The sequence below is a fragment of the Ochotona princeps genome, chromosome 10, assembly GCF_030435755.1.
Source record: "Ochotona princeps isolate mOchPri1 chromosome 10, mOchPri1.hap1, whole genome shotgun sequence".
NCBI lineage: Eukaryota > Metazoa > Chordata > Mammalia > Lagomorpha > Ochotonidae > Ochotona > Ochotona princeps.
Window position 1 is genome coordinate 17,781,630 of NC_080841.1, and position 12,820 is coordinate 17,794,449.

At 38.2% G+C, this 12,820-nt stretch overlaps 1 protein-coding gene across 1 annotated transcript in view; it reads left to right on the forward strand.

Annotated features, from left to right (window-relative positions):
* CR1 (complement C3b/C4b receptor 1 (Knops blood group)) overlaps nucleotides 1-12,820 on the forward strand; it is a 104,724-nt gene that overhangs the window by 74,805 nt on the left and 17,099 nt on the right. The window contains 5 exon segments of the mRNA XM_058669695.1: nucleotides 4,790-4,875; nucleotides 7,801-8,199; nucleotides 9,127-9,294; nucleotides 9,369-9,471; nucleotides 10,922-11,007. Coding sequence (XP_058525678.1) covers nucleotides 4,790-4,875; nucleotides 7,801-8,199; nucleotides 9,127-9,294; nucleotides 9,369-9,471; nucleotides 10,922-11,007 — 842 coding nt within the window.

Sequence of the window (12,820 nt, forward strand, 5' to 3'; positions counted from 1 at the left end):
AGGAAGTAGATGATAGAAAAAGCAACTGGACCCCTGCCACCCACCTGGGAAACCTGAGTTGAGTTCCAGTTTCTGATATCCAAGGTCCTTACCCTGTGACTTGTACAATTGGAAGTGAGCAGAAAATGGTAGCACTAGGTTGCTGTCACTGTCTGTCTCTCTCTCTCTCTGCCTCTCATTTTTTTTTTAATAAAAAACATACAAAAGTGGTTTAAATAAAATTTTAATTTGATATCTCTCTTGCACCAAATAAAATATATAAAACTTTTAAAATATATGATGCAGACAGCAGGTAAGAAAAAGAAAGCGGGGCTCTCAATTTAAGAAAAGTACTTAATTCAAAAAGTATCAAATAAGTTAAAAGATGTTATTCATTATGCTATTGTTACCTGCTCTACAATAAGAGTATGCCATATGTCAAACGAGAAGGTTGAAAACACACAACATTTGATCATCAATGGACAACATAATATAAATGAGCAAAAATACACACAGGAAATTCACAAAAAGGAACAATAAAAATGTCTACTAAAAATCTTTAAGCAAAAATACTGAATCTCTTGATGATTTGGGGAAATTTAAATTAAACCAACAATACCTTGAGTTTTCATGGTCACATTAGTAAATTTAAAGCAACAATGTGATGTAAACAGGAATGGGTGCCCTGTCACCATGGCTTACTGGGATGTGAATTGCTATAGTCTTTAGGATAGTACTCTCATCACTCACAGAAAATGAAGGCACAAATATCTGAAAAGGAGAAAACAATCCTGACATTCTTCTATTAGTAGTTGATTGAATAAATTGTGAGATAATCTGTAACAAATATTTTGCAGCAACTGAAAGATTTATTCAGATCACTGTTTTGTGACCTGAATGGATGACTATGACATAATGTTATTTTGGAAAAAACAATTTCCTAAGGAATATATGGAATGTCTTTCAATTTTGAAAAACAATGACACATTTGTGTGTTTAAATGGGCTTATCTTAAAGAGGGGTAAGAGTGAAAAAATACATGAGGAGTGAGCAGCAGCTTTCCTGAGTCCCATTTCCATTAGCATTCATAGTGCAGGAGCTGAGTAATACAAGGTGGATCCTACCAGCTTCTGAGGCAGGCTGGCAGTATCAGAATTCTTTTTTTTTTTAGGAATATAAAACTATTTATTGACCACTGTTCACCAGTATTTACAATAAAGTAAACAATATACAGTTGGATAACATTCTGATTACTACAAAGTTATTGGTTTTTTTTTCCTGGCATCTGCTGAACCAGTAGCCCAAACAGCTCAGACTGAGCCTCCATGTAAGAAATGAGACGTGACAAACACAAACCATGCAGGTCAATGATGCAGATTACAATAGCCTGATCACCCACTGTGACAGCAGATCCTAAACTGGCAAGGTCACTAAGCCAAGTTCTAGAAATCCCATGAATCATGACACTTTAGTCAATAATAGCACATGGATTTTGACCTTGTCAGAGTAATGGCTCACAAGAAGAAACTGTCCAATATTCGTTTATCTTAGTTTTTTACAGGGCAGCAGGGGGTCTGCCTTTCTCACCTGAATGGGGAGACTAATCAGTAACAATGAAGATGGAGCCACAGCATTTATGACTGTCGATCCAGAGACAGATTCTGATATGGCTTCTCCTCGACTATCTAACCTGTCCGAGAGACTTACAACATTATTCCAACAGCTATGGCTTCATGACAATTTTTCCAGTTTAACTTGAAGGGATTTATGTCTTAGGTTGCTCACAATGACATTTCAGCAACAGAGTCTCATGGTCTTCCTTTTGATGAAATTTAAAAAGAAACCAGTTATAAAAGTATCTTATGAACACACACAACCACCCAGAACAGTTGTTGGGCATGAGTTGAGAAATCAGGTTCTGACACTGAGAGCAATGTTTTAAAAAACTGTTCTGCAAGGCAACTGTTCGCTGATGAAGGAAGCAACTACAGAAAGCTTTTTCAAAACTTGTTAGAAGTAACCGGTGCTACTGATGCAGTTCTTTGGATTCACTGCCTGAGCTCCCAGTAGCCGTCCCTTCCCACCTTGTTGCTGGTGGAGTTCGTTGAATGCCGCTGGAGTATCAGTCACTCAACGCCATGCCACTGTGTCCGCTGCTTTCCTGTGTTTGTCAGTCTCCAGGTACCCCTCTGCTGTTGTTCTGTCCTCTCCTGTTTCCTGGATAGTGCCCTCTGTTGTTCACACTGGCTAATATTTCTCTGTCTATTTGAATGTGTCCTTACCCTAGTCTGCCATCTTGATTCTCCCCTACAGCTTTGATTTCTTAATTTATCTTTTTATCAATTTCTAGATTCATTGCATTGCATGAAGAGAATACATCTATTTTCATCTGTTCTATGAGTAAATTTGTTGAGGTATAAGCTGTGGTGTGACAGATGGACTTTTTAAAGCCTTTTTTCTTTAATGGGAAAGATAGGTATACACAGAGAAGGAGATATAGAAAGAAAGATCTTCCATCCGCAGGTTAACTCCCCAAGTGACTGCAACAGCCAGAGCTGACCCGAAGCTAGGAACCAGGAGCATCCTCCATGTCTCCCACATGAGTGTAGGGTCCCAGGGCTTTTGGCCATCTTCTACTGCCTTCCCAGTCCACAAGTAGAGAGCTGGACGGGAACTGGAACAGCCAGAAAACCAACTTGGAATTCCGGCGGATGCAAGGCAAGGATTTAACCCAGAGGTCATTGCACTGGACCCCAGATTGACATTTATAACTGCTTTTTATAGCTTTTATCAAGGAGAAGAAGTTGAACACATACGAATAAAATCAGTTTGATTTTTCAACTTATTTTTTTGTTCATGTATATTTGCCTAATCTGAAGTTTTCAATTATTTATTTCACCAAGTCATTTTTCACTTTGCTTAAGTACTTTTATTCTGTTTTATGTTATAAAAGTCACTATTATAACCATTCACTAGATATAAGTGGAGTTTATTTGCATTGCATTAATAACTAATGATTTTGAGCATCTTTTCGTGATTTTTTTTTGCTCACTTACATGTTTTCTTTGGACAAATTTCTATTCATGGCCTAAATACATGCAATATTCTGGGGGAAAAAGCAACATTCACAATAGCAACAGAATCATCTAGACTAAAATTTAACAAGTATGTAGGACTTATAGTAGAGAATTTTTGGGGGTGACAAAATAGTTGAAGTATATAGGACATAAATATTTAATGTGGAAATGTTAGCTGCCCATGAATTAATAGACAAATTTAATGAAATTTCAATCAGATTAACAATAGTATTTTTTTCAATCTGACAAATGATTAGAAATATCATGAGATTCATCAACAGAATTTCCTGAAATCATAACAAAAGGGAGTAGGAGGTGATACCATAACTTACTACATAATGGAAGTACTGCTAAAATATGGCTATCTCAAAAAATTTATAGAAATGCACAGCATGAAAAGATTATGCATGGATTTCAAGATTAAACTTTTAATTCCATTTTCCAGGAACATTTTGAAATACCCTCATATTTTATTTTCTTCTTTTTTGTAAAGAATAAATGTATTTAAGAGGCACAGAGTATATGCAATCCTATCTTCTGTTTTCCTCTAAAAGTTTGATGCTTTCTGGATGCGAATTTAGGCCCTTTGTCTATTTAGAGCTGATTTTTGTACAAGGTGACAGATGTGTGTGTGTTGGAGGTGGTCTTGCTTTTTACCTATTCAGGCTGCTATCCAATTGTCCCAACAGCATTTGTTGAAGATACCGGGCTTTTTCCCTGGATAATTTTCAGTTTTCTTGTCAGGATTAGTTGGCTGTACATGTGTGGGCACCATTCTGAAGTTTCTGTTTATTATTAATTTCCTCAGTGACACTGAGGTCATGAAGTAGCATCATTTTATTTAAGAAGGCTTTTGATTTTCTTTTCCATGTCTTCAGTGACACATTGGTCATTCAGTAGCATGTTATTTAACTTCATGATGTTGTGAATTTTCTATTTTTCTTTCTGTTGTTGATTTTGTTCTGTGGCTTTTCATTTTAGGGGATGTACAGTAGCTGTGTAACACAGACTATCACATTCAAATATGACGATACAATGCAGTATACATCTCTACATCCAGATCAAAGATAGACTTCCAACAAAACTTCCAAAATTTCACACACACACACACACAGACCAAAACCAAAATATCTGGTGATGAATAAGATAAGTGCCTTCTTCAGCTGTGAGGGACTACGAATAAAGATGGGTTGAGGAGGTAAAAAATGAAGCTTGTGGGCTAGGCGCGGTAGCCTAGCGGCTAAAAGTCTTCGCCTTCAATGCACCGGGATCTCATGTGGATGCCGGTTCTGGTCCCAGCGGCTCCACTTCCCATCCAGCTCCCTGCTTGTGGCCTGGGAAGGCAGTCGAGGACAGCCCAAAGCCTTGGACACTCCACCTGCATAGGAGACTTGGATAAAGCTCCAGGCTTCTGGCTTCAGGTTGGCACAGCTCTGGCCATTGCGGCCGCTTGGGGAGTGAGTCAGCAGACGGAAGATCTTCCTCTCTGTCTCTCCTCCTCTCTGTATATCTGACTTTCCAATGAATAAATAAATCTTTTTTTAAAAAATTGAAGCTTGTCTTTGGAAACATAGGGCTCATTTGCAGGTAGAGATTAGAGTTCCTTCCTTCTGAAGCCTGCCATGTTGTAATTTGTCCTCTAATTTGTGATCTGCACTTCTTACCCTTTTCTGAATGGTAACTTAAGTGCTGAATATGATGGGAGCATAATCATTGTCCATGCTTTGCTGTAGGTATCGCCTCGTTGGTTCCCCATCAGCTGCTTGTCTCCTGTCAGGCAGTAATGTGAAATGGGATAAGGAGGCTCCTATCTGTGAGGGTGAGTTGAAATATCCTTCCCACTAAATCCTCCTGCTTGATCAATGCTCGTGGAGTTAGTCTTTCACAAAGCAGTTATTCAGCTATGTGGAAAGAGGAGTCATGTGATCTAGGGTCCTGTTGGCCGGGTTTGTTTGTTTGTTTGTTTGTTTGCTTGCTTGTTTGTTTTTCTTAAATCCTCAAAGCCAAATGATCTGAAACTGGACTTGAAGTCAGGTAAAATGATTCTACTTTCCTACTTTGATCACCAGCACTGTCACTGTCCTTTGTGAGTAAAATTTAAACATGCTATACAAAATTACATATGTGTTTCCCAATTCTTACCACATGTCACAATTCCAAGAAATGAGCTACTCCCTGCCTTAATATTCTGATTCCAAATAATGAAGATATCTTAAAATTCCTAGCAGGTTTCCCCAGTGCTCTAGCCCTTTTGAGGTCTGATCTTCCTTTGTTTATTCTTGATTAATTGATCCTCCATCTTTCCCACGTGATACTCCAAAACACGTTCCCACATGAACCTCCAAAACTTTAATGAACACAGAAGAATGCGTAATTGCAAATTGAGAGTGTTAAGGCTGTGAAGAAATCACCATCACAGAGTTGATGAGAAAAAACCTTTGGAAGGCTAATGACCACTAGACACAAAGTATAGAGGCAAATATCCTTTCACCTGACAATTCCAATTCTCAGAATTTACTGAAAAAATATAACCAGGGAAAATTTCTCTAATTTTGGTCCAAATGTTGAGCACAGTTTGAAAATAGGTAGTAGGAGAAATGAGTCTTATATAAAGTGGCTATATAAAGCGGCTGTAAGTTTTTGAAGAAGCTTAGAAGTATGAGATATTAAATATTGAGATGCCTCACCTAAGTGGAAATAGATAGTATGTCTATATGTCTACCCGCCTATCATTCAGTCAGCAAGTATATTATAGAAAAACACGTATTTATATCATCTTATATGTACCTATATATGTATCAGAAAGAGTATACATTAAATTGTTAAAAAACAGTTTCTTTGCACCATTATCATTTTCTTCTTTTGTTCTACATACTTTGTATTTTATATATATTTCTCACAGAATAGTTTTACCACATTCACCAAAAAAATAACATTGAGTTTTAAAGATTTAAAAACATGAATGAGAAATTATAAAATGTGATTCTTATACATGGCAAGAATTTTAAATCTTTCAAAAATTCAGTTAAATAAATTATCAGTATACTATAATTTTTCTTTCTGGATCTTTTTAGGGGTTTCTCCTGTGAAAGTTATTCCACTACTATTTCACTTGAAGTCATTATTGATGATCATGCATATGCATGTACACAGACACTTACACCCATATTTCAACATTGTCTTCTGATTGAACCTAGTAGATTAGTTAGGTTCTCACTACTACAATGAAATGCCTGAGGTAGGTTAAATTATGAAGAAAAGAGGTTTATTTAGCTTATGGTTTAGGAAACTGAAAATCCAGACAGCGTGGATCAGAGTCTTGCATAACGGCCTCTCTTGCCTGTGTTACTTTTAGGGTGATGGATTGACAGAGTCCTGGAATCATAGACAGCATCACATTGCAAGGGAAAGAGAACATGCATATGTTTATTTGTCTGTTTGTGTATTGCTGTCTCCCAGGATTCAGCCATGGGAGCTCTACCTTAAACACCATCCTCGGATTAATTTTCCATTCTCTTAACACTATTAATGTATGATCTTCAGGATTAAAATAATACATGTGTCAGGAGAGGGGTAAATTATATTCAGACAACACACAGTGTTCATCTAATTTCCCCTGATTCTGTGATCATTTCTTTCTCATGCTTTATCTTTTATAGTTCCTTTTCTCTTTTCCTGATAAGCAATGCCAAAGATGGTGTGTTTAACTTGCAAAGATGTTATTTAATAACCAACAAAAAAAGGGTGGACATCGTACCACAGCAGGTTTAGTTGACATTTGGGATACCTGCCTCTTATTTCATAGAGCCTTGTTTGAGTCCCAACTACTCTGTTTCCATCCAGCTTGCTGATAATGTGCATCCTGGGAGGCAGCAGGTGATTCTCCAATCTCTGAGTACCTGCCACTACTGTGAGAACCAGGTGGAGTTACAGGCTCCTACCTTCAGCCTTGCTCAGTCCTGGGTGTTATAGTTGGGCAATGAGCCAGCAAATGGCTCTATTTTTCCCTCTCTCTATTTTTCTACTTTTCAAATAAATAAAAGTAAATAAAGATATAAACATAACCAAAATAATAAAAATAATGCAGCAGATTTAAAAAAAAAACTTTAACAATCTATGACAAAATCACACAGATGGGTCCAGCACATGGTATAGCAACCTAATCTTTCACCTGCACTGCTGCCACCCCCTATTGGTGCCAGTTGGAGTCCTGGCTGCTCCCTGCTTATTACCTGTGAAGGCAGCAAGCAATGGCCCAAGTGCTTCGGCCTCACACCCACATGAGAGACTGGAAGAAACTCATAATTCCCAGCTTATGACCAGCACAGCTCTGGATGCTGCGGCCATTTGGAGAGTCATCCAGTGATGGAAGCTCGCTCTCTCTCTCTCTTTCTCTATCTCTCTCCTTCTCTTTCTATAACTCTGCCTTTCCAATAAAAATAAATAAATCCTTTTTTAAAATCACACATATTATCCACTTAAATATGTAAACTGTAATGTTACAAGGGATTTTCTCATGGATTACTTATTATGAGCAGAATCCACATCATATACAGACACAACTATGTAAAATAAGTGTCTGATTATTAGCAAGTGTTAGAAGAAAACAACAAATGTTAAAATTAGTCTTGGTTTAGGAACTCATTGATTCTTTGTTATTTGCTACTTAAATCCACAGTAAAATAATTTATAGTGAAAAAGAAATAAATAAGCTATTGTTTACTATGCCTTCCCTTTCTCCTAGCTATATCTTGTGAGCCACCTTCAGCCATATCCAATGGAACATTCTACAGCAACAATCAAACATTTTTTCCCTATGGGGTGGTGGTGACTTACCAGTGTCACACTGGGCCAGATGGAGAAAATGTGTTTGACCTCATGGGAGAACCATCAATATATTGTACCAGCAGAGATGGTCACCTTGGTATCTGGAGCAGCCCTCCTCCTCAATGTATTGCTACTAATAAGTGCACGGCTCCACACATTGAAAATGGAATCAGAGTCACAGGAAATAGGAGTTTATTTTTGCTCAACGAGATTGTGAGATTTACATGTCAACCTGGCTTTGTCATGAAAGGCTCTGATACCGTGCAGTGCCGCACCAACAACAGATGGGGACCTGAGCTGCCCCGCTGCTCCAGGGGTGAGTGTGACTGACTGAGACCAGAGAGCATAAATACTAGGAGCTGAAATTAGCGAGGCAATGTGTGTGTGTGTGTGTGTGTGTGTGTGTGTGCACGCGCAAGAACTAGGGAATTGAAATAAGAATAAATATAATACCAGCCCTATTTATTATATGTGATGATAATCAAAGAGTAATATAGACATGTTCTATGTCTATTACACACATTTTATGTATCTTGTTTAAAACACATATATGAGAAAGCAACTATTCTGATCTCTGAGTCTTGGTGATGTTAAGTTTTTCAAGGTCAAAGAGCGAGTAAAAAACTGTAAGACCTATAACTCAATAGTGTTTCTGTCTCAAGACCCAATGATAATGTGTAGTGGAATATCTGAAGAATAATAACATGTAATAAAATCATTTAATCTCTATCAGTGGATGGAGGTCAGTAGGTAAATGAGCCCTGGTGACCAAAATAACATCAGATTGAATGGCCTTGGATTTCACTCATTCTGTTCCAGCTCCTCCAATTTAATGCCAAAAGAAGGAAGGAAGGAAAGAAAGAAAGAAGGAAGGAAGGAAGGAATACTTTCCTCAAATCCCAACAAGTATCTCTGCATTTTGTTTCATTTTGCGTCAATAATACATAGTTCAGTTCAAAGCTCAGTTGCATGCTGGTGCCCTAAGTACATGTCAATTGGGTTGTGTTTGGAAACAGCCAAAATGTGAATCAAAAGATTGTCTAAGCAATACACTCTCTTGTTGCAAAGACTGCTCTGCATCCCTAGCTTCCTTGTCAGTAAAACTTGGATGCCAAACTACTAGATATTTTTCTCCAACAGCTACTAGCATACTCTGCAATTATTATTTTTAAGCCATAACTACTGTCAGGTCTAGGGCACAGCACATAATTTTAAAAACACTTTGGATTTGTCCTTTACTGATTATGTCAGCCTTCTTTAGAAATCCTACATAGTGAGTGCACACTAAGCAACAAGGTTGCCTTTACCACTGGGCAGAAAGTGATCTTCAGCTGTGAGCATAGCTACCATCTTGGAGGGCACATTTTCCTGTGTACCCCAGAGAGATCAGAGCCCCGCAGCCCTGACATGGGCCTCCACTTGTTTCCAGATCAATCTCTTTGCTCTTACTTTGCAGTCTTATCTCCTGCCTTTGCTTCCTCCTAGTGACATCATGTGATGACTTCCTGGACCAACTCCCCAATGGCCATGTGTTTGTTCCACTTAATCTCCAGCTTGGAGCACAAGTGACCTTCATTTGTGATGAAGGGTGAGTGCGACCCGTAGAACAGGACAGACGCTGAGTGTCCAGACACTGACTGGTCCAGAAAGGAGGCCAATTTCCTAGCAGAAAACAAGTATCCATGGATATTAACTTCTGGGAAGAGTGATTCTGAAGTATAGGTGGAGACTCTGTGGCACCAGTCTCAAGAGATAGGGAGAAAATGACACACATAACTTAGAGTCAACATAGGAAGTTGGAGCTTGAAGTGAATTGTTATTTAGAAGCCTTAAAAGTTTATGGAAGATTTGCTAGGAAAAAAGTTATGATGAATAAGACAAAATTATTTGTCCACTAGAAAATCATGGAAGGCTTATTTCAGGACACTAAAACCTGTCAACAAGTGTGACATTATGGTCTAACAATTAAAGTACCACTTGGGATACTTGGATCCCATATCAGAGTGTCTGGTTCTAGTCCTAGCTACTCTGCACTTCCAAAACAACTCCCTGTTAGTGTGTCTGGGAGGCAGCAGGTGATGGCCCAAGTTTGAGTTTCTGGTACCCACACAGAAGAACTGGAGGTCCTGGCTTTTGGCTGGCCCAGTCATCATGGGCATTTGGGGACTGAACTAGCATATGGTATGTCTCTTCCTTGGCACTCTTCCCTTCAGTTGAATAAGTAATTTAAAAACAACAACAAATAGTGGAATTGTAATACTGCATAGATAAGTATGTTGAATTCAATGATGTATCTGCATGTCATGATAATGACTAATATTACTGTCTCAGAGAGTGTTACTAGTCCTTTATGCCAATCTGCTCTTCTTGAAAATTTGCATTACCTATCTATAGGAGGCACAAAAGGATTGATCACTCATGCAATTATTTTTAGTAATTTCCAAGAAATCTTTGGTCTACCACTCAATGATTTTTTTATTCAGAACAATTTCAAGAGGAGGATAGGACCCAGTGCTAAGCTGAGCATTTCAGGATGGCAAACACTCTGCCTCTTGCCCTTCTTTTTTTCCCCTAGAATACAGCTGTATTGGCAGTGTGTTGTTTTGCGCCTTCCCCTGATGCCATTACAAAGGTAGCAGCAATAGCAAGTGCTTTCTACCTTGTTCACCAAAATCAAGAGCTGTTCTTCCTCATGGTCAATTCTTGAGATTAAGTGGACATCAGGGGCCTTTGGTAACAGGTACCCTCACAAGAGGATGTCTTGTAGGCATAGAGCAGCCTGTGTTCGGTCCCTCTGTAGATGACAGTGGCTTAGGAAGTCTGACAATGAGGTACACGAGCATTGATTGCTTTATTATTTATAGGATACTGTGATTCTTCAGAATAGTCTCTATCTACTAAACTGAGAGTTTCAGCTGAGCCTAAACCTAAGCAGCAAAGGTTTTCAGGCAGATGTGAGGAAGCTGAGCATGTCATTCAGGAACTGAAGGGAGAAGCAGGAGCTGCTCAAACATTTGCTGTTGCTCCTCTTCCTTTAGGTTCCGATTAAGGGGCAGCTCTGCCAGTCACTGTGTCTTGGTTGGAATGAAATACCTTTGGAACAGCAGTGTTCCTGTGTGTGAACGTGAGTAGCAAGAAAGGTTATGTAACCTGGATTTCTCTTGTTTATTTGTTTGTTTTCAGTATGTTTTCAGTATGTTTTTCCTCATGGAATTGCCTGTTGTCTAGGTCTTTAACTCAGTTGCTGATAAAAAAATTTCTTTATTCAAAAATTTCAAAGAAAGTCTTATAGGTCTAATAAATCATGTTCCCATCACTAGTTTAATTTTCTGGGAAGAAAAAGATGACATAAAGGTATACCAAGTGTTCCTTATTTTTTTCTTTTAGTTTTGTCACCACAAAGTAATTTCTCTTAAATTTTCATATCCTTTTACCCCTTCACATGTTTACACTATCTGTTGTTTAGCCTGAGAAATTTGCTGATAATGGCTTCCCACATGATAGGGCTTTCCAGGTGTGGAAAGAGTCAGAAATAGGAAAGGTTTGGCTCTGCTTTCATGGGGTTTGTTTTATGTAAACCAATACATAAACCAATTTTGAGAAAGTTGATTATATAAATACTGTGCTAAACAGTGATATGTCATAATAATTGTGTGACAAATTAGCATAGTACAGCGAGTTGGACTGGTAAGTTAGTTTATAAAATGAGATGCCCTAAATTTACATACCTCTGCTGAAATAAAACATGCTAAGAGCTCAGTATTTGATAAAGTACACATTTTATATGCCAAGGCATTTGATTTTGCTGCTCTGTTTACTACAGCAAGGTGAGACTTATTTTTAACAAATTTGATATTAGTTATCTGAGAGAGAGAGTGAAGATGAGAATGTATGTCTAGCCTTTGGTTCGGCCCCAGACGTCCACAATGTTTGAAGTGAGCCAAACTGAAGTCAAAAGCTGCTAAATTAAGTCAGGTGTTCCACATTTGTGGCAGAGACCTCATTACTTGAGCTTTGGCTCATTGCCCTCCAGGGCCTGCATTAGCTGCAAGCTGAAATGAGCAACTAAGAGGCTCTTGAACTCAGGCACTCTAATGCGAGCTGCAGGTGTCCCACTAAGTACCCAATCCAACAAAACATTTCAAAAAGTTCCTTTTTCTTTATGAGTAAATGGTGTTTATTTTAATTTTTTGTTAAAATATCTTGGTAGAATCTATTTGGATAGTAAATATTATGGTAAAATTTTATATGAATATCCAATACAAGGGAAATCCAGATACCCAACAAACTCAACTTTCCATAGACTTGTAAAGCTTAAAATAAAAATATAATTAAGCTTCAGATAAACATGGATACAATTAAGATATGGAAAAAATCAGCCATTTCTTGATATATTAACACCCTTATTTTGTTTATATACATAATTTTATGTATACAGAATGTATATACATAATTATTTTTTAAAGATTTATTTATTTTTATTGCAAAGTCAGATATACAGAGAGGAGCAGAGATAGAGAGGAAGATATTCCATCTGCTGATTTGGCCACAACAGCCAAACCTGAGCCGATCCAAAGCCAGGAGCCAGGAGCCTCTTCCAGGTCTCCCAAATGGGTGCAAAGTCTCAAGACTTTGGGCCATGCTCGACTGCTTTCCCAGGCAGATGGGAAGCAGGGTCGCCAGGATTAGAACCGGCATCCACATGGGATCCCGGTGCGTTCAAAGCAAGGACTTTAGCCACTAGGCTATTGCACCAGGTCCTATATACCTAATTCTGATGAACATTGGAATGTATCCCTATATTCACAACAGGCTAGAAGCACTGAATTGCTTCAAGAAAAAGAATTACTCTAAACAGATATATTCAAAGCAGGAAAAAATAACAACTTTCTTCTCCTTAGGACAGAGATAAGACCAAAAAGCTCTTTGAAGTTATT